The 22,134-nt window shown below is 43.7% G+C and overlaps 1 protein-coding gene across 1 annotated transcript; it reads left to right on the plus strand.

Annotated features, from left to right (window-relative positions):
* The first annotated feature begins 6,684 nt into the window (after positions 1–6,684).
* On the plus strand, positions 6,685–21,249 carry NQO2 (N-ribosyldihydronicotinamide:quinone dehydrogenase 2). The gene is made up of 7 exons (XM_063298823.1): positions 6,685–6,732; positions 8,233–8,310; positions 9,256–9,420; positions 9,968–10,098; positions 11,009–11,122; positions 12,945–13,046; positions 20,948–21,249. Exons 2-7 carry the CDS (start codon positions 8,304–8,306, stop codon positions 21,125–21,127), a joined length of 699 nt encoding a protein of 232 aa, XP_063154893.1. The 5' UTR covers positions 6,685–6,732; positions 8,233–8,303; the 3' UTR covers positions 21,128–21,249.
* The last annotated feature ends 885 nt before the right edge of the window (positions 21,250–22,134 follow it).

Genomic DNA, 22,134 nt, shown 5'->3' on the forward strand with positions numbered 1-22,134 from the left:
ACCACTGTTTCAGGATGCTTTTTGCACTGGAGGCTAGCATGTTCTTTGTCAACAATGGGTATTTGTTTTATTTGTGTATTTCAAGCCATCTTATGTGGTGGTGTCTGTGGAAGCCAAGAGAAAGTAGCACTGTTTGTAATGGTTGCCTACTCCCATATACTCAGTCTCACAAGCCTGGGCTTTAAGATAACTGATTTATTAAAGGAATAGTGTGCAGATACAGACAAAGCTGAGAATAAAGCAAAAGCGCGCGAAATACAAATCAAATACTGTTGCTTCAGTCCAACTCCGCCCCGCGTCCCATCGTAACAACCACCCCATGCCAGATGCTACCCAGCGTCATAACCCGGCCTGGGAAAGTAACCTTGAAGAAAGACACCAACCCAAACATGCATTCCAGAGATTACAGCCTCGCAGGGCTGGAAATTTCCAACAGGGAAACACTGAGCAACAGAGTGACATGTGAAGCCTTACGATGTATGCAGAACATTGAAATGGAGAACATGACACTGTTCCAATATGAACCCATCCAGGCATTATTGGCAGGAGAGAGCTTCTTAGAGGTCTAACCTTTCAAAATCCCATCTGGTGGACCTATGAGAAAGGCTCCTTTCCTGTGTTACTGCCCAACTATGAGTTGTACTCTTTCAGGGCCTGTGCTTAGCCCTGTTCTTTCCAACTTCACTAAGGAGTCAAGAAGAGCCATGCCAGAGTAAGTCCATCAACTCCAATACTCCAGGGAATACAGTAGATGCTACTTACTTGCTTCTTCACTCAGACCTCAAAATCCAAGATAAAAATGCGTTCTTCTTTTAAATTGGATAGCCACACAGAAAGGAAGTAACAAGATTTTATTGGCATAGGAGTCCACAGTGGGGGGATAAGGAGGGCACATGACAAACCATGCATCATAACTTCATCACTGATGTAAAACAGAACATCGCTTGTATTGTAACAATCACAAGACATTTGTTTCTTTTTTAAAAAATCAATTTATATGGCTGTCCAACTTGCAAATTCATAGAATCATAGGGTTGGAAGGGACCCTTGGAGGTCTTCACATCCAATCCTCTGCCCGAGGCAGGAGTCCTCATACAATCTCAGACAAATGGTTGTCCAATCTTTTCTTGAAAACCTCCAGCAATGGAGCACTCACAACTCTGGGAGACAAGCTGTTCCATTGCTTGATAGTTCCCACTGTGAGGAAATTCCTCGTTTCCAGGTTGGATCTCCCTTTGACGAGCTTCCACCCATTGCTTCTTGTCCTACCCTCAGGTGCTATGGAGAATAAATTAAGAATAGCCCTTCAAGTATTGAAAGACTGCTATCATGTCTCCCCTCAGCCTTCTCTTTGTTAAGCTAAACATACCTAGTTCCTTTAGCCATTCTCCATAGGATTTAGCCTCCAGACCCCTTATCATCTTTGTTGCTCTTCTCTGCACTCACTCTTGGGCCTCAGCACCTTTTCTGTATTGTGGTGACCAGAAATTGTTAGTCTAGAAATGGAAGTAACTAAATTATAGTACATCCAACCACAATCATGTTCCAAACCATTAGAAAATGGTCTCATCCGCTACCCTGGATCAATGTCTGGGGGAAGAGTCAGGTTTTCAAGGTCTCAAAAAATGAGGTCAGAGCCATCCAAATCTTGGGAGTTGGTGTCACTCCATATGCCTCCTGGGTCCCACCAGGTGACATTGTTTCATCAAGGGGACCTGAAGCATGCCCACCCTGTCAGATCTTGTGGAGTAAGCAGAAACAGTTGGAGATAGGTTGCCCCACAAAGAATAGCACCATGTGCTGTGAAGGGCTTTTTAGCTGCTAACCAGTGCCTTGAATTGCACCTAGAAGCCTACTGGGAGCCGCTGCAGCTCACAAAGTGATGTTTCACGGGTATACTTTGGTGTATCCATAACTACCAGCACCACTGTATTCTGGACCATTGTAGTTTCTGGATGGTCTTCAAGGGCACTCCTATGTACAGTGCGTTGTAGTTGCCTAAACAAGAATGACCAAGGCATGAATGACTACGAACAAGGCCTCTGAATCTAGGAAAAGGAGCAATTAGCGCACAGGATAGATTTGTGCAAAGTTTCTCCTGGCCATAGCTGCCACCTGCTCTTTAAGCAGGAACCAAAGGTACAAAAGTACCCATCCCCCATTTGCACACCAGTGCTGTCTGGGGTAGTATTACCATGGAAGATCCCCAGATCTGGGGAGCCCTAAAATCCACAGCCACTCAGTCTTGCTAGGGTTAAGTCAAAGTCTGTTCTCCAGAGCATAGGGAAGAACCTTGATGGCAAAGTTCCCCATTAAGTTTCCATGGCTGTGGGTGGACTTGAACCTAGATCTCCACAGTGCTAGTCCAACACCTTAACCACTACACCACACTGATTTTTTTGAAACAACTCTTTCTCTCTAGCCCAAGAAAAACTTCATCTATTTTGGTTTTTCTGCTAGCTAAATTAATGTTAAAAGCATAGAGCCATCCCAGTAGGAAAATGTGGCAAAGGTTATGGTTAAAACCTGTTAATAAGAAGTAGCTTCAGAGTAGGCAGTCTGCACACATTGGGCTACAGCTGACACACCCTTGTTTAACAAATTGCCCTCAGACCCAGTGGCAATTTTTGATTATTGTATGCAATTTTGGTGGTAAATTAAAAATGATTTAAAGCTTGAATTAGCTATGTTAAGCCTTCCAGAAAATTCACATTTAGTATTAAAAGGAAACCAAACTTTCAAGGGTTATTTAAAAAAAATACAAAAGGCCAAGCATTTTTGCCCTGCCTACCACTGCAATATCAGTGAATCAGCAGCTGCAGTTTTTGGGGACGTCAGAACCTACAAAAATAAAAGTACAGCTCCTGGAAAAAGGTAGATGCACACTTTGGAAATCCACCAAACAACTGTTTACTTCTCTGGGGTAGGTAAGTATGGAAGTGGACATGTTTGCAGAATTGTTTCTGAGTTAACTAACATATACTAGTCAAATGTTTTTTTTAAATGGCCTCTTCCTTTGCATCAGTAGCATGGTTATTATTCTTAATTTATAAGATTCTTGCAAAAGTAATAACAAAACAATGGGTCTATAGAAGTTTGAACACTCAAGAGCTAGAAAAATGCTAAATATTGTCATGCTTACATTCCATCGATGAGAGGAGCACAGCAGCTTAGGCCCCTTCATGTGCAGTGGTTGTGCCAATCTGGGACCATCTTGGCTCAACCACTGCACATGGATTGGCCTAGGCTACTGTGTCTGGGTCTTCATAATGGGCTTGGGTTGCGTGGAGCACCTCTATAGCTGAGCTTCGGAGACCATTCCAAGTTCTACAGGAGTTGTGGAATGGGCTGTTTCTACTGGTGGGAACTCTCACTCCATGCTTCCTCTGCCATCTCTGCAGGAGTTCTGGACCAGATCTGTTTAACTTTGCTGCTGTTTCCCCTGTTGAGCAGGGAACAGTGTTTCCTCTTCTGCCACACAGTTGCCATTAATCAGGTCAGCTACAGAACACCTCTTCAAAACTGAGGCCATCTGATGGCACTACAGGAAAGTGATCCCCATCCTATACTGGTACAGTTCAAGCGTGTGGAAGGGACCTTAATGTAAAGACTTCCCAACCCACCTTATAGCTTTGTCTGCCTCTCTGAAAAGAGCAAACGGTCATCTTCTTTCAGCAACCAGACTTCTTTCATCAAGAGATCTTTTGCTGAAGCCAAGAATGTTAGTAGAGGAACTGTCAGTGACATTGTCCCTTCTGTTTAATTAGCTATGTAATTAAAGCAACTCTAGCCATGTAAAAATGAGTGGGCTTGGGGAAATCCCAAGGTTTGCAGATGTACAAAACATCTTGAGCAGTGTTTCTCAACCTCAGCAACTTGAAGATCTGTAGACTTCAACTCCCAGAATTCCCCAGCCAGCCATCCTGGCTGGGGAATTCTGGGAATTGAAGTCCACACATCCTAAAGTTGCTGAGGTTGAGAAACACTAATATCGAGAATACTTTTTTAAAATACTGTAGTAGGGGCATCCCGACAAAACAGCTCAGTCAGGACTGAACAAGCTCAGTGGAGTGCAGATCCTGGCCACTGGGCAGGAAGGAACATAGACTTGTGGAGGATTATGGGATAGAGTAGCTAGGCAATTGCAGAAGAGCACTCCATGCTAACTCATTTTATTGCAGGTGCCCTGATTTATTTTGTTTTGCACACTGAGTGCATTGTTCTTAAAGGCAGAAAATGAACTCCAACCCTTTAAATAGAATCTGAAGACACAATGGGTTTGGTTCATCAATTGCACTCAGCTGTAATTTGATTTAATCATGGTTTGCTGGAAAAGCCTCACAGTCAGATTAACAGATGATAACCAACAACCAAGCCTCAGAGCCAGATACAGTCCCTTAACTAGGGATACCAGATCTAGGCCACAAAAATTCAGACAATCACAACTTGGCAGCAAAGAGGTACAGAAAATGCTAACTCTTTGCTATCACCTATGATGATCCAGATGTTTGCAGCCCATATCTGGTAGTTCCAGAGTTTGGACAATAACTTCTAAAAATGACCGGCACATTTCCTGCCATTATGAGGTAGGAAAATCCTGAATGTAACATCAGTTCTGAGTTTTAATTAAATTAACTACAAGAATTAGTGCAATTATAACTTCAAAAAGTCTCATTATTTCAAAACAATCCAAAGAGGTAGCCATAACAGTTTGTTGCTGGAAAAAAACAGCAGTGAATCTTATGAGATTGAAGGAGCCAGGGTGAGTACCAAATCAGGACCCATGAAAGCCAAGTTTGTATCCATGATCTTGTACCAGTTATTAAGTGGGTTCCCTCATGGTACAAATCAATCATCAGATTTGAGATTTAGCATCTTGTATGAACTCAGCCATAGTGGCTTAGCGCCAGCCCTTCAAGATAGACCAGACTAGGAAACCAAAGTTATGAATGCTAATACTACTTTTACTATAAGGTTATAATAACAGAATCTTGCAAGTCTGAACGTGCTCCCCCTCCCCTCCCCTCCCCTCCCCCCCCTCCCCTCCTCCCCCCCCCCCCCCCCCCCCGAGAACTAGGGAGGATCATGTCTGAGATACTTTCTCAAATTACATTTCTGCCTGGGGCCCAGATTTCTTTTTATCTGACTGTTGCCTTGGTTGCAGCTCTTCCTCCTGCTCCTTCAGCCCATTACGCTTAGTCAATACACCATTGTTAAACAAACCACAGCTTAGCTGAATTGGTAAGCCAGATACTCTAACTTACATCAACGTGGAAGACAGAGCAAACAGGCATTTTGCTCTGAGGTATGTTGTGCAATAGCAGGATATAAATATGTAGCTTCAAGCCATGGTCTCTTGACCATTGCTCCTTCTTTATGAGGGATGTTTTTTCAGTTCTACTGTAGCCTGGGAAGTCCCTGATTCAAAGCTCCAAAAAGGCATGATCTCACAGCAAGCCAGCCACTATTCTCAGCCTGATATCCTACCTGTCCTCTGGGACTTGCGTGCATTACATATTGGAGATTTTCAGGCAAAGGCTAGATAGCCATTGATTGGGATGGTCTGCCTGCCCTGGGCTGGGGGTTGGACTAGAAGCTCTCCAAGGTCCCTTCTGACCCTGATTCTATGACTGTAAGGCTTGTGTTGCTCATGCAATAATTCTAAACACAGGAAACATTAATATTCAAGTCACAAATATCTAATTATTTGGAAAGCAGTAACAAGCCACTCTCCACTTCCTCATATGATAAGAGATTCAGAATAGTTGTGCTATGCATATTTATCTAGTGGTGAGTCCCAGTGAAGATTAGCTGTGTTAGCATGGCACATTAATTCATGATTAATTGAACTACGGCTTATTGAATTAAAGTAGTACAGCAGATAAGTAAAGGTAAAGGTTTCCCTTGACGTAAAGTCCAGTCGTGTCCGACTCTAGGGGGCGGTGCTCATCTCCCTTTCTAAGCCTTGGAGCCGGCGTTGTCATAGACACTTCCGGGTCATGTGGCCAGCATGACGACTCGGAACGCCGTTACCTTCCCGCCGAAGCGGTACCTATTGATCTACTCACATTTGCATGTTTTCGAACTGCTAGGTGAGCAGGAGCTGGGACTAGCAACGGGAGCTCACCCCGCTGCGCGGTTTCAAACCGCCGACCTTCCGATCGACAGCTCGGCGGTTTAACCCGCAGCGCCACCGCCACCACAGCAGATACTGAACCATAAATTAACAGCCCTATGCGGGTTTGCACAGTACACTGAGTCACGAACCAGCCAACCATATTTTAGCTTACCATGTCGTGTGAACTTAGCCATCATGGTTTGCTGGGACTTCTCTCTGTTGTGCACATCAGATGGATTCACACCACACAGTGATCCACGAATGATCAGACTGCCTTTTCGTTCAGCCTGTCATGTGAACCCAATCAATATCGGTCAGTACTACCGATTACTACCTACCATTACTACCTACTGTACTTCCTATTCAACCGAGATCTCATTTTAATTTAAATATCCATTTTGCAACATGAAAGAGCAACTCGTAAATTAAAAAAAGGCGAACACAATAAATCGCACACTCCTCCTTGTATTAGGGCGAGCTGTAACTAAGAAAGAGGCAGATTTACTACCCTGTTTTCCATTGTCAGGCGCTACTAGTCGCGCTACCTACATCGATCCTGCCTTGCTTAGAACATCTGATCCTTTCCTTTCCGCCGGGTTCTGTCCTCTATTCCGGTACGTTCTTCTCCTATACAATTTTTTTATTAAGAATTTTGATTATAATAGTAAAATATAATATTACTATTACATTTTACTAGTATTCCAATACGATCTTAAAGTAAGGGAACTGGCTTGCAAAAAAAAAAATCCTGATAAAGTTTGAGAAATCTGGGAGTATTTGTGAAAGGGATGTGGGCTCGGAACCTAAACTGCCCTCTTTATTAAGAACTGCAGTTCATCCAAAAATCATGGACTGCCCCGGAGCCAATCGTATATACAGGCTTACTCAGAAGTAAGTAATTCTGCATTCAGTAACAGCCAACGCTTTAATCATAATACTTATATAGAAACTATGATTTACCAACACTTTATATGGTCCGTGAACTAGCTGGACTAATATTCAGTGCAGGTTATTCCGAAAAAAGGACGCGGGGTAGAAAGCCAGCTGCCTGGAAGTAAAATCACGGAACTCCACGGAGCTTACTTCTGAGTAAGCGTGCAATATAAACCGGTCTGTCTTGTAGCACGAAATCCTCTGGGGGCGGTATTTTTGTTTCCTGTGCGGTAAGGCAAAACTGCATAAACGTAGAGAAGGGGGAAATGTTCAAACTTTGAAAAGTTATTTTATTTTCTGGCAGGCTGATTATTTTCCTCTTGATCTTGTATTTTAGGTTGTAGAAGATTGCATCTTTTCTAACAGGAAAAAGTATTTACTTAGATGATGTGAGCCCTGGGTATAATGGGGAGGAGGTGTGAGTTTATTATGAATATAAGCCAATATAGTCCACTGAATTTACTCCTGCTTAGTTTGAGAATGGGTCTTTCAGGGAGCTGTGGAGAGGAGAGAAGGAATGATAGCAAGCACTCCTGGTTTTGCTTACTCCAATAGTTGCAACAACTTAAGTGATTGATATTTCATTTCTGCTAAACTGTGACTGACCCAAAACTGTTTGGCAGAAACTCCAGAACACTCTGGTTTGATCCTGAGTTCAAAACAAAATAAAAGTTTGTATTTGGCGCGCTTTTGCTCATTCTCAGCTTTCTCTGTATTTGCATACTATTCCTTTAATAAATCAGTTATCTTTAAGCCTGGGCTTGTGAGACTGAGTATTTGGGATTAGGCAACCATTACAATAATCCTCCCATTTCCTGAGAACCCTCATCCACTCCTATTGAATGCAAACAGCAGCAAACGCTCATTCCCCCTTTTCCAGGTGCCGGGTTTCAGATATCTCAAAACCAAATCTTCTTTGCTCCATTTTGTGGCTTGGATAAGAATGAAGGAGAGGGAATCAGAAGATGAGAAGAGCAACAGATATTTCCTTTTCACCTGCCAAGGTCTATTTAGCTAGGATGTTTCTGTTGATGCTGTTGTGTTTAAGTTTGTGTGTCTATTGTTTTTTCTGTGGTTGTTCTTTTCCATTATTAGTACATCAAGATGGCTAGCTTCGGATAATTTTTATTTTTGAAAACTGAGGAAAGGAATTTAGTATCTTTCTTTCTTTTTTGTGACAGTCCTGACGAGAATCTTTCAAAATCACATTTTATCAACTGTGACAAACTTTTGCAGGGGTTTTGAAAAAAAAATGGCAGGTAAGTTGTACTTCCTTTTTATCATCTTCCTATCAAGGGGAAGAGCAAGAATTAAGATGTCTCCATAGATCCTCTCGTTCTCCACAGGGGTGGGCAACTGGGCATATTGGGAGTGCTGAGATACTTTAAGAGTACCATGGATGCTCTCCCAAAATGGTTGGGGGGGGGGCAGGATATTTACAGATTTCAGCCACCCAATTTTTTTTTTATTTCCTAAAATGCCTAGGGGCCCAAAAGCTTTTAGGAAAATAAAGATGCCGCAAGCAATCTTTTGATTTTTTTTTTTAAAGAAATGATAAGGAGAAAAGTTAGCTGGGGCAGGGAGCATAGCAAAGATATTGGTATTTATGGGTAACAAACAGATTGCCTTGTTTTATATTACAATTTTTAAAAATCCTCCATAGGAACTACATGAAATGGTCTTGGGCTAGTCACTATCTCAGTCTAGCCCAAAAGATTGTTGTAGAATAAAATTAGGATAGGAAGATCTACTGCGAGCCAATGTGGCATAGTGTTTAAGGCATAAGGCTAGAAACTGGGAGACTGTGAGTTCTAGTCTTGCCTTAGGCACAAAGCCAGCTGGATGATCTTGGGGCAGTCAATCTCTCTCAGCCCTAGGAAGGAGGCAATGGCAAGCCACTCTCAAAATCTTGCCAAGAAAACAGCAGGGACTTGTCCAGGCAGTCGCCAGGAGTCAAGACTGACTCAAAGGCATAAGAAAAAAGAAAAAAACTACCTTGGGCTCATTAGCAAAAAGGTAAGATAAAAAAGTAAGACTGATTACTTTAAAAAAGCAGTTATAGGCTCCTAGTTAAGAAGATGTTCAGACTGAAATGCTGCCCCTGACTGCAGAAAATCCTCTTCCTGCCCCCATTTTTATCTGTCCCTGGAATCCCTATTTTAAGTAAATGTTGTTTTTCTCTTTCTTTTTCTTTTAAACATCAGGGAAAAAAGTGTTGATTGTATATGCACACCAAGAGCCCAAGTCTCTAAATGGTTCCTTAAAAACTCTGACAGTGGAAGAACTGAGGAAGCAAGGCTGCACTGTCACTGTTTCAGACTTGTATGAAATGCAGTTTGAGCCAAGAACAACAAAGAAGGACATCATCGGTAGGTACCAGTGATGATGTAGAAGTACATTTCTGGTTTGTATTCCCAAGAAATGATCCCAGGAATATATTTTATTGTGGTACCAGAGTTGTATATGGAAAAAGATGGGGTTTCTAGCACACTCAACCTTACACTACGTGAAATTAATAAGGTAATGACTTGTCTGAAGGATGGGTTATGAACAGAAGGCAGATTTCTGGGGTGTTTTCAAGAGATTCACAATTGTTTAACAGTAACAGTAGCAAAACAATTTCCCATTCCTTCTAGCCAAAATAATACTGCTGAAATGAAGAAAATATGGGTGAACAGGAGTCCTTTTTTCTCAGACTATGAGTTCTAATATCCAAGCTAATTTTTGGACTCAGGACTGTTAGACTTCTAGCAAAATACTGATGCTTCCCCCTCCTCCCTGCCTTTAAAATTTTACATGTTATGTTGCTATCTGAGCTGACTATAAGTGAAAGATGACAGAGATCCTGTACCTTAAAAAAAAAAAGACAGCAACTCTTTGAATGCAACTAGATTGTGCGTTATCTTGTGCCCATAGGTGACCTATACAATCCTGATCATTTTAATTATGGAGTTGAGGCCTGGAAAGCTTGTGAAAATGGGTGTCTGTCTGAAGATTTGATTGAGGAGCAAAGGAAAGTGAAAGAAGCCGACTTGGTGATTTTCCAGGTCATTATTTTTCAAAAACTTCTGTAAGACTTCTGGAGTAGATGGTGCTGGATAGAATTGGTTCAGCAGCTTGGATCCTGTTGATGTTGATAATCCTTTTAACCTGTTGATAACCCTTTGGACTTTGGAATATAGGAGAATTTTAGGTCTTTGTTTGATTTGACTTGATTATGTCATCTAAGAATTTTCAAGATGTTATCCCTTATGTTTTGGTACAATAGGTGCTGGTATGAGTGTCATGAGTTCCTCAATATTCCCAACTAGTTGTCCTCCAGATGTGTTGAAGTTCATCTTCCATTTCTTCCATCCAGCTGGGATCACATTGGTTGGAATAAAGCAGTGTTTCTCAACCTTGGCAGCTTTTAAGATGTGTGGACTTCAACTCCCAGAATTGCCCAGCCAGCATGCTGGTTGGGGAATTCTGGGAGTTGAAGTCCACACATCTCCAAGTTGCCAAGGTTGAGAAACACTGGAATAGAGGATGTCTGCATCCATGCACCTAGGAAGCACTAGGTTGGGAATGACAGTTCATTAGATTAATCTATTTTGGTTAGACTTTCCCAACTCAGTGCCCTGCGTATCAATCTGATTTTGCTTCAGAAGAAAGGCAGATATTTTTTAAAATTTATTTTTATTGAACGAGCTGAGGAAAATGGTTGCTTCTGACAATATAGACAAAAACATTTGCTGAAGAGATGTACCTGGCCTTTGGTGGGTCTTGCCAATCCCTGTGCTGTACTAGAAGGATCCATGCTAGAGGCACAACATTGTAATAATAATGCCAGACTTTGGTTAATTTATACTTATTTGCAATAGTTCCTGCTTGAGTATTGCCTTTCTGAAGAAGTGGTGTCAATGGGCATTTTAAAGCCAAAGATGCTATTCCTTTCTTTCTTGTATTCCTGTCTAGTTTCCTTTATATTGGTTCAGCATGCCAGCCATCCTGAAGGGCTGGATGGACAGAGTCTTAGTCCAAGGATTTGCTCATGATTTCCCAAAGTGTTTTGATTCTGGTTTACTCAAGGTACGTGGCCTATAAATGTACATTAGGCTAATATTTTTATTGCTGCTATTAATATCCTGCCTTTGTGTCAACACTCAAGATAATTAACACAGAGTATAATTAAAAATGTAAGCCTCGTGTGGCTCAGAGTAGTAGGCAGCAGTATTGCAACCAAAACTCTCCCCACGACCCGAGTTGATCCCATCAGAAGCTGGATCCAGGTAGCCAGCTCAGGTCAACCCAGCCTTCCATCCTTCCGAGGTCGGTAAAATGAGTACCCACCTTGCTGGGGAAGGTGACGACTGGGAAAGGCAATGGCAAACCACACTGCTATAGTCTGCCAAGAAAACATCATGAAAGTGGCGTCCCCCCAAAGGGTCAGACATGACTCGGTGCTTGCACAGGGAACCTTTCACCTTCATAATTAAAAAACCAACTAAAAATAGGATCACCTTCTCCAGGTAGAACCAACCTATCCAGTAAGCTTGTCCAAGATGGGAATGTTGCAAGTTTCCATTCCATGAAAAGTGAGATCAGTGGTGCCATGAGGACAATATTTCTCTGTTGTGGTCCCATCCCATGGAACAATTTCCACTGGAGGTTAGATAGATGACAACCTTGGCATCATTTCAGCAGGCTGTCTAAACTGAATTAATCTATGGGGCATTTGATAGTTGAAATTATGCCCATAGCTGATTTGATCCTTTGTTCTTTTTAAAGTATTTTTATAGTTGTAAACCACCAAGAGTTTTTAGATTCTGTCAACATATAAATGAGAGAAATAAATTAACTGTTATTTATTTTTCACAAAACAGTTAAACCGAATAATGTTCAATGGATGTGAACTGAGCTAATACTGGATTCCCTGTTGAATAAGACAATCCTGTTAGAAATAAAGTACAGTATCTATTATTACAAGAAGAAATGTAGAACTTAGTTTAGAAAGTTTGGAAATGGGTGAAACAATTTTTTGGCTCCTAACATTCTTCTTTTCTCTCATTCTTGATCATTCTCTTTTTGAGCATAAGGATAATTGTGTCTAAAGAAAAGAATAGGACAAGGGGAATTTTTTAAAGAATTGGAGATTTAATAATAGAAATCCTTAAACTACTGAATATATTTTGCAAAAGGAAAGATCACAAGTACCAACCTGACTGCAAACAAAGCAAGGTCAATCATTTCTTGGTAAAGCATCTAATTCAGTGTTTTTCAAACTTGTCAGCTTTAGGATGTGTGGACTTCAACTCCCAGAATTCCTCAGCTAGCATGCTGGCTGGGGAATTCTGGGAGTTGGTCCACACATTTTGGTTGGTTGTGGAGTTTTGCTCAAGTACCAGTTGTACAGCTCCAGTTGTACAGGTTTTTAAACTGGCCTTTAAAGCCTTCTTATTTCAGGTCATTTTTTCTTAAACACAGGATAATGCTGCTGTCTGAAATTGTTTTTTTCTAATTTATTCTAAGAGAGCCAATTTGGTGTAGTGGGTAAGTCACTGGACTAGAAACCGGGAGACCATGACTTCTAGTCCTGCTTTAGGCACAAAGCCAGATGGGTGACCTTGGGCCAGTCACTTTCTCTCAGCCCTAGGAAAGAGGCAATGGCAAACCACTTCTGAAAAACCTTGCCAAGAAAACTGCAGGGACTTGTCCAGGCAGTCTCCAAGAATCAGACACAATTGAATAGATTAAAAAAAAAGATATTCTAAAGGATGCTGTGCTAATGTTTTTTAATCACATTGCAATATAACTTGGTTGTGGTTATACTGTATGCTGTACACTGAACTGTGAGGGCTTTGTTCTAAGTGTTGATCTAGAATACATAAATAAAACATATGTTCCATTCCAGAATAAACTAGCCTTACTTTCATTTACCACTGGAGGAGATGAAGAAATGTATTCAGAGAGAGGACCCAGTGGTAATATCCGGTATCTTCTCTGGCCCATGCAGGTAATAATGAGACAGAATGCAAAATTTTGCTCAGGCTTGGCTTCTTGGGAATTAGGTAGGGACTGAGCTTGTCCTTCAGGTCTTAAGCATATCCCAGTCCCTCCAGTTATAGCAAGCTGGACTGATGTAAGCATTCAGCTGCTCTCACCACTGGACACTCTTTCTCTTGCCTCTAGCCAATCAGCCTCTTCTGTTGTTCTTGTTTGGTGGTCTTCCCCAATGTGGTGCCTTTAGGATATGTCAGGACTGCAGCTCCCAGATCTTCCAGCCACAATCTGTGATTAAGAATCCTAGATACAGTATATGGAGTCATCCTTCATGAATGGGTGGCCATGGCATGGGCAGAGGCAGCAGTCCCACTTTCCCTCTTGATGAGAAGGGCTTCAAAACATACCTGGAGGGAATCTCTTGGAATCTGCTTTCCTTTACTCTGCCCACAACATGAAGGATATGTTCAGTAAACAGCCAATGTCCTTTTGTGTTTCTGAATGTGTTGCTCTTTCCCAGTGGCTTCCTGAGATAAAGCAGGGTTGGGAACATAAAAACATTTCCCGTGTTGGTGTCAGTGTCTTTAGAGATGTCCATCCTATGCATATTTCTAAGGGAATTGAGATGGGAAACTCTTGAGAGCAAATTGTTTTTTCTTTCTCCTTCCTCACGCTTTTCTTCTTCCTTACATGGAATATGAAGGCTGTCAGTCTGCAGCCACTGAGTTTGGGAGACAGGAAGTATCTAAATTAAGTTCAGCCTTTTGGCTCTTTACAAGTGGTTGACAGGGATGTGCAAAACATTCCAAGTTCATAAAAGTGTCCCAACTCTGCCCCAATAATTCTAGAAGTGTTTCATGCTGAAAAAGATGCTCCAGGTTAGTGCCCAGAACACTTCTGCAATGGTCAGAATAGTATTGGGACACTCACTAAGGACAGGAGTTTTATAGTTGAATTGGGGCATTTTGAGCTCAAGACATTTTCAGTTCAATCCAATCTGCAATAGTTGCTAGACTACAGCTGCTTCTAGCCTCAGCCAGCATAGCCAATTGGCAGAACTAATGGATCTTGTAGTACAGTGACAGTTAAAGGATGGGCCTCCTTCTCTTCCATAGGCTAAAGTATTGGTGAAAGTTTAAAATTTGTGTGTTTGTTTTTAATCCCAAATTAAAAACAACTTTGGGGAGTTGTATGTCATTCAGAGTTGATTGGAGCAGCTTATAAACCAAGTAAATGTGCAAGTAAGCAAGTGAGTGGGTGGATGGGTGGATGGATGGATGTTTCTGTTAGCCCTGATAAAGTTGGCAACTCTAATTGCCTTAAGCCTGCATGCTTTATATGATTGGGAAGCTTAATGAACATGATATGTAAACATGCTGTCTATGTTGTCCACAAGAGTGGCATAACAATTTCTTGGAATAGCCATAATGGGTAACTGGACATATACTATACCAGTATGGCCTCACTTGGTCTGTTGACTAATATGTTTCAGTACACAGAGGGAGCCCAAGATTGAATGGGGTGTGTAAGAGTACCCACCCCTGAGTGAGAGACAGGAGGTGGGTAGGAATGGGTGGGGTGCCCCCCTGTGACCAGTGAGAGTGGTGGCGGGGTGGACACAGTGAGTGAATGGATCGGGGGGTAGGCTCCAACAGTGCCGAGAGCAGGAGCTGGTGTACTGGAGGGCCTGCCTCCACCTGAAGTTGACTGAGGGTGGGAGGATGTGTGCATGGGGGAGGGGACCCTTGCGTTATCCCAGGGTGGCTGGTGGTTCGGGAGTGGAGGCAACTGGGCCTGGCGACTCTGGGGGTTGTAGGGCAGGTTTCACTATGGAGGTGGTGACGGGCCGGGGATGTTATGACGGGAACTGGAGGGCAGGCCATTTCCGGGGAAGACGCTCCCAGTGTCTGTTACTGGTAGCATGTTCCGGCCCTCCAGGTTCATACCCAGGTCCTGGTCAGCAGATCCCTGAGGGCCCTGGTCTCTGGCTACTGCTTCTGAATGCCAGGTCAGTCAACAACAAAGCCCCCCTTATAAGTGACTTGATCGCAGAGGAGGGGGCAGACCTGGCGTGTATCACCGAGACCCCCTGGCTGGGTCAGGAAGGGGGGTAGCCCTTTCAGAAATGTGCCTGGCCGGATTTCAGGTGTGGCACCAGCCGCGACACCGGGGCAGGGGAGGTGGGGTGGCAGTTGTCATCCGAGAATCTCTAGTAGCCTTCAGGGGCACTGCTCCACAGGTAGCCGGTTGTGAGACCCCGTTTCTCAAGTTGGGCACCCGAGAACAGTTGGGAGTGTTGCTGCTGTACCAGCCTCCCTGCTGCGTGGCAACCTCCCTGCCTGAACTGCTTGAGGCCATCTCAGGGTTGGTGGTGGAGTTCCCCAGGCTTATGGTCTTGGGGGACTTCAACCTACCTTCCCTGGGGCGTGCCTCGGATGCGGCTCAGGAGTTCATGGCTACCATGGCAGCCATGGGCCTGTCTCAGATCATTCGGGACCCAACTCAAGTCAGTGGCCTCACTCCAGTCTTGGTTTTCCTGTCAGAGCAGTGGCAACGTGATCTGAGGGGAGAGGTAGATCTGTCCCCATTGTCATGGTCAGACCACGCCCTGGTGGCCCTGAGATTCTCTTGTGCTGCCCCCACCGCAGGGAGGCAGGACCCATTCAATTGGTCCGCCCCCAGCGACTGATGGACCCAGTGAGGTTTCAGGAGGTGCTGGGGGTTATACCCAGGGATCTACTGCACGGTCCAGCGGAGGTCCTGGCCACAACCTGGAATAGAGAAGCGGCCGGGGCCTCTCTTGCCCACTCAAACCCGGCACTCCCCGTGGTTTACGGAGGAACTGCGGGTTTTGAAGAGGGTAAAGAGACGCCTAGAGCGCCGCTGGAGGAAAACAAAGACTGAATCTGACCGAACACAAACTAGAGCTGCTATTAAGGCCTACCTTGTGGCGGTAAGAGCTGCAAAACGTCAATATTTCTCCGCTCTTATTGCATCCGCAGAATGCTGCACAACGGCCCTGTTTAAAATTACACGATCGTTATTAGGTAATGGGGGCTCTGTCTCCCACCTACAGGGCCATGCGGAGGAATTTGCTGAGCATCTGCAGGGTAAAATTGCTCAGATTTGGTCCAAGTTGGACTCTAAGCGTGGCGCAGAGTCTGGGGAGATGCTGAGGGAACATACTTACCCGGTTATCTGGGAACAGTTTGATCCTGTTGGGCCTGAGGAAGTGGACAGGATCCTCCGGATTGTAAATGCCATGTGTCATCTAGACCCATGCCCTTCCTGGCTTGTGAAAGCAGTGCGGGAGGTGACATGTGGTTGGGTCCAGGCGATGGTTAATGCATCTTTGAGTGAGGAAGTGGTTCCGATTGCCTTTAAAGAGGCACTGGTACACCCCCTCCTCAAAAAGCCATCACTGGACCCTACTGTCCTGGACAACTTTCGTCCAGTCTCCCACCTCCCCTTTTTGGGGAAGGTGGTTGAGAAAGTGATGGCGTTACAACTTCAGAGGATTCTGGATGAAACGGATTATCTAGACCCCTTTCAGTCAGGTTTCAGGCCAGGATATGGGACAGAGACTGCATTGATCGCGCTTATGGATGATCTCTGGTGGGAGCAGGATGGAGGCAGTGCATCCATCCTCGCTCTCCATGATCTCTCAGCGGCTTTCAATACCATCGACCATGGTATTCTTCTGGGACGACTCAGGGAGTTGGGGGTGGGCGGCGTGGTTCTGCGCTGGTTCACCTCCTTCCTCCAGGGCCGGTCCCAGTCGGTGGTGATAGGAGATGAGAGATCCGACCCTCGACCGCTGCTTTGCGGGGTGCCACAGGGTTCGGTTCTCTCCCCTCTCCTATTTAACATCTACATGAAACCGCTGGGTGAGGTCATCCGTCACCACGGGATGAGGTACCATCAGTATGCTGATGATACTCAGATATATATCTCCATCCCGGGTGAAGTAAGTGATGCGGTCAATGCCCTTTCTCAGTGCCTGGGGGCTGTGCGGGCCTGGATGGGGAGCAACAGGCTTCAGCTGAACCCTGGTAAGACGGAGTGGCTGTGGATTGATGGCTCCTCAGTATCCGGGAAGTTGTCATCTTTAGTTCTGGATGGGGTTGCACTGCCCCATTCAGAACCCGTGCGTAACTTGGGGGTCCTCCTGGACTCACGACTCCTGCTCGAAGAGCAGGTGGCGGTCGTGGCTAGGAGGGCCTTTGCACAACTTCAGGTTGTGCGCCAGTTACACCCTTTCCTGGATCGAGATGCCCTCCGGACAGTCACTCATGCCCTGGTCATCTCCCATATAGACTACTGCAATGCGCTCTACATGGGGCTACCCTTGAAGAGTATCCAGAAGCTTCAGTTGGTCCAAAATGTGGCTGCGCGAACAGTGATGAGTGCTCCAAGATCAGCACATGTAATACCTCTACTGCATGAGCTGCATTGGGTTCCAGTTTGTTTCCAGGTCCAATTCAAGGTGTTGGTTATTGTTAAGGTTTCCCTACTAACAGATTAAGCTACTATTATACCTAATCATTTGGCCGGGTGAAAGGTTGCAAGTGATTGTCTCCTCTCACGTGCTTCATGCAAATAGCCTGGGGGAGGGGAGAATCCTGCCCGGACTTGTCTTCTTCACTTCTTCTTTTTCTCTCTACTGGAAATGTAGCTCAGCAAGGCTTGCTCCAAACGGAGCTAAGTACTTTAAATGTTTTGCTTTTGTTTTTGCTTTCTGTAAATAAATTATTTTTATAGAAATGCTTGGTGTGTGACTTTTTTGACCTCTCCTGGGCTAAAGGCTTTCCCAGCATCTGCAACAGGTTATGGGCCCAGTAAACAACGCAGTAAAACCCAGAGAGAAAAGAGAGGTCAGCTCCACACCTCATGCACAATTTAAAGGCAGGTAGCAAAGACCTGTGAAGATTTTCTTTGGAGCCACCTGGAGATTTTCCAGCAACTGCCGGTCTGCAGGACTTAGAAGCTAGCTGAGGTGACTTGCAAAAGAAGGAAGAAGCCATGGCTGCCTCCTAGCCCTCAGCGATGCCTCTGGAGCGCCTATCAGAGACCAACTATTTGAATTGGGCCCTGAAGATGGAAATGTATCTTCGCAGAGAGGATCTTTGGCTGCAAATTGGTGAGCAAACCCCCCAAAATCCCAGTGCTGAATGGCTGAGACAGGATGAGCGGGCTAGAGCCACCATTATCTTGGGAGTTGAGGACAATCAGCTAGTCCACGTGCGAGGCATGCAGTCTGCAAAGCAACTTTGGGACGCTTTAAGAGACTTATATGTAAAGGCAACAGCAGGGAGTAAAGTTACTCTGACGAAAAAGCTGTACAGAGCCTACCTTGCAGAAGGAGATAGCCTTCCTGAGCACCTGCATTATATTCAGCAGCTGTTTGTTGAGTTGCAGGAGAGAGGAATGGAATTTACACCTCTCACAAAATCCTATATCCTCCTGTCCTCACTAAATGCAACATGGGACACGCTGATTTGTACCCTGGAGGCTATGCCTGAAGCAGACCTCACCCCATCGTATGTTACACAGCGCTTACTCGTTGAATGGGAGAAGAGAGAGGAAAGATCCCCCCCCATCTCTTCTGGAAAGCTGCAAGACCAGAAAATGAGGGAAAAGAAGGGAAAGGAACCTGAGGCCACAGCGCTAGCAAGCCAGAGATGCTTCACTTGTGGTTCAGCTGGACATTTGCAAAGAGACTGTGCCATGAGACCCAAGAGTAGAAAGACAGAGCAGAAGAACACAAGGGCAACACAGAAGAAGGCTCTTCAGACAACCCAAATTGCACAGGTTGCTGAGAAGGGTAATTCTGATGTATGGGTGTTAGATTCTGGGGCCAGTTGTCATTTATGTAATTGTAAAAGCTCTTTTGTGTCACTGTCTAAAACTGAAAGACAAAGTGTATCTTTGGCTGATGGGTCTGTGACCAAAATTATGGGACAAGGTGACTTGTATTTATCCTGCTTAGGAGAAACTGTAAAAGGTGTGTTGTATGTGCCAAATTTACAATCAAACCTTTTATCTGTGGCACAATTGGCTGCAACAGGGTATATCATAACATTTAAGAAAAATGGTTGTGAGATACGTAAAAATGGGAAATTGTGTGCTACTGGTATGTTAAAAGACTCCTTGTACATTGTGCAAAATGCAAGGAAGCCAAGCTGCAAGGCTGCAGTTGGCAACACACCATATCATGACCAATGTGTACACCTGATGCACAGGAGATTTGGTCATGCTAATATCAAGTATATAGCACAAATGCCACAGCTATGTGCTGACCTAAAGATAAAACCCTGTGATAAATACTTAGATTGTGTAGTTTGCAAAGAATGCAAAACACTGAAAGCTCCTGTGAGTAAGCACAGTGACAGAGTTACAACTAGACCTTTGGAAATTGTACACTCTGATATTATTGGTCCTTTTGCTCCAAGTCTTGGACAAACAAGGCTGTATGTATCTGTGCATTTATGTTGATGATTTGCTGCTATTCACATCAACAGAAAAACAAAGGCTTGATTTTGAAGCCTGCATAAAAAGCCATTTCATATTAAAAAGCCTTGGAGTTGTGACCAATTACCTAGGTTTGGAAAAACACAGGAAGAAGAATGGTAGCTTTCTGTTAAACCAAAGGGGAGATAATGGTAATGTGAATGGAAAGACATATAAAGTCAGAGAAGATTGGTTTGCATCTTAATCTGTAGTGTAAAAAGGGGAGTGTTAAGGTTTCCCTACTAACAGATTAAGCTACTATTATACCTAATCATTTGGCCGGGTGAAAGGTTGCAAGTGATTGTCTCCTCTCACGTGCTTCATGCAAATAGCCTGGGGGAGGGGAGAATCCTGCCCGGACTTGTCTTCTTCACTTCTTCTTTTTCTCTCTACTGGAAATGTAGCTCAGCAAGGCTTGCTCCAAACGGAGCTAAGTACTTTAAATGTTTTGCTTTTGTTTTTGCTTTCTGTAAATAAATTATTTTTATAGAAATGCTTGGTGTGTGACTTTTTTGACCTCTCCTGGGCTAAAGGCTTTCCCAGCATCTGCAACAGTTATCACCTTTAAAGCCCTACATGGCATGAGGCCAGGCTACCTGAGGGACCGTCTCATCCCTATAACATCAACCCGCCCCACCCAATCATGCAGAGAGGGCATGTTGCGGACCCCGTCTGTAAGATAATTTCATCTGGCGGGGTCCAGGAGGCGGACCTTCTCTGCAGTGGCGCCCGCCCTGTGGAACATTCTACCCCCCAAGGTGAGGCAGGCCCCTTTGCTCCCGACCTTCCGGAGGGACTTGAAGACCTGGTTCTGCCGCCTCGCCTGGGATGGGAAGGGCAATAGCTCTTCCTGGGGGTGGCTGGTGATGTAGAGTTCTCCCGACGGAATGGAAATCTCCCACTTGGATTTTATATTTATATTTTTATTATTTTAATATTGGTGATTTTATGATGTTAGGTTTTAAGGTGAATTTTATTGTAAACCGCCCAGAGTCCCCCTTTTAGGGGGAGATGGGCGTTGATAGAAATGTGAATAATAAATAAATAAATAAATAATGGGTAACTGGACATATACTATACCAGTATGGCCTCACTTGGTCTGTTGACTAATATGTTTCAGGTGGAATTCCAAATGCTTATAATTATCTTTAAAGCCTTCAATTATCTGAGACTGGAATTCTTGAAGGACTTCTCGCTCCCACACAAGCTTACAAAGGCATTGGAGTCCTGTGCTTATTTATGTGTTTTTTTATTTATCCCTGGTTCCCTCCTGCCATCTTTGCCTGAAAGCTGCTATGAATTCAACTTCACAATATTGCTGTTGTTTTTTAACTATATCTACCATGGTCTAATCACAAGCCAAACATTATGGCTTTTACTATGTCCCTTTATTTTTAATTCCAGCATGGAATCTTACACTTCTGTGGCTTCAGTGTCCTTTCCCCTCAGATCTGCTTTGCCCCCGAGTACATGTCAGAAGAGAAAAGACAACAGATGTTGACTTCATGGGTCAAACGGCTGCAGACCATTTGGGAGGAGAAACCTATTAACTGTGTGCCAGAGTGGTACTTTGGTGACGTTTGAATAGAGAGAGATGAATACAAAAAAATGAAGTATTTGCTGAAGCTCTCCCCACAAAAGTTTGTTTCTGTATTTTTCTCTATCCATCTTGGACTGCGTGAAGGCAATTAATAAAATGAAATCGAATCAGAGACTGGGTATCTTGTCTTATTTTCCACCCATTTCATTGACATCAGCACTAATGAGAAAATCGAGACCCCTTACAGACTTTTTGCATGAAACAGAAAAAAATGAACTTATGATTTATGGTTTTGATGATCAGACAGGATAGATTATAGAAAGAGGAGAGTTATGTTGTAACCACAGGGTAAGAGGTAAATATATAATTGTACTTATAACTGCTGCTACTTTGTATCTTCTTTCTTTTCTATTTTTCTTCTCCTTTTTTCTCCCCTTCTTGCACTTTTAGCTTTCTCTTTGATTTCTTTTTCTGACTATATTAGTATTAGTTTTTATCTTACTTTACAAAAAAATCTTTAGTAAAAATTATATAAAGAACTAATGGAGAAAATCAATTGTTCTACGATCGTGAAAGACAGCAGTGCGTTTTTGGTTTTTTCATAGGCCATACTGATAGATGTTTCTATTGGATCATTCTGTTCATCCCCACAATATATCCTAGCCCTTTCCAATCTTAGAACTTCCTGATACTTGTATTACAACTTGATTAGCGACAATCGGATTATTTATGCTGGCTAGCATAATGGGAGTTACAGGTCAACATCTGGTAGTGAGGATAGGGAAAACTAACACAACCTGACTTCATCCTATCATGGCCTCTGTTCACTTGCCTAGCAGAAGGGGATCTGGAGAAGGTTTCCAATGGTTTGTAGACTTACAGAATATAGAATTTTGAAGGAACCTTAGGTGTCATCTGACCCAGCCTTCTGCTCTGTGCAGGGAAAGGTCCCAACAGGTGGTTATCTGGGAAGATTTTAAGCCTATTTGCCTGAGGAAGTGGACAGGCTCCTTAGAGCTGGAGCCTGGTGGACAATGCAACCTGAATTTGA

This window comes from Candoia aspera, chromosome 3 (genome assembly GCF_035149785.1).
Source record: "Candoia aspera isolate rCanAsp1 chromosome 3, rCanAsp1.hap2, whole genome shotgun sequence".
Classification (NCBI taxonomy): Eukaryota; Metazoa; Chordata; class Lepidosauria; order Squamata; family Boidae; genus Candoia; species Candoia aspera.

Bases quoted from the DNA above. Each gene is read 5' to 3' on its own strand.
- NQO2 (XM_063298823.1), top strand. The intron at 9,421-9,967 runs GTAGGTACCAGT...TTGTGCCCATAG, and splicing joins AACAAAGAAGGACATCATCG to GTGACCTATACAATCCTGAT. The intron at 10,099-11,008 runs GTCATTATTTTT...ATTCCTGTCTAG, and splicing joins CCGACTTGGTGATTTTCCAG to TTTCCTTTATATTGGTTCAG.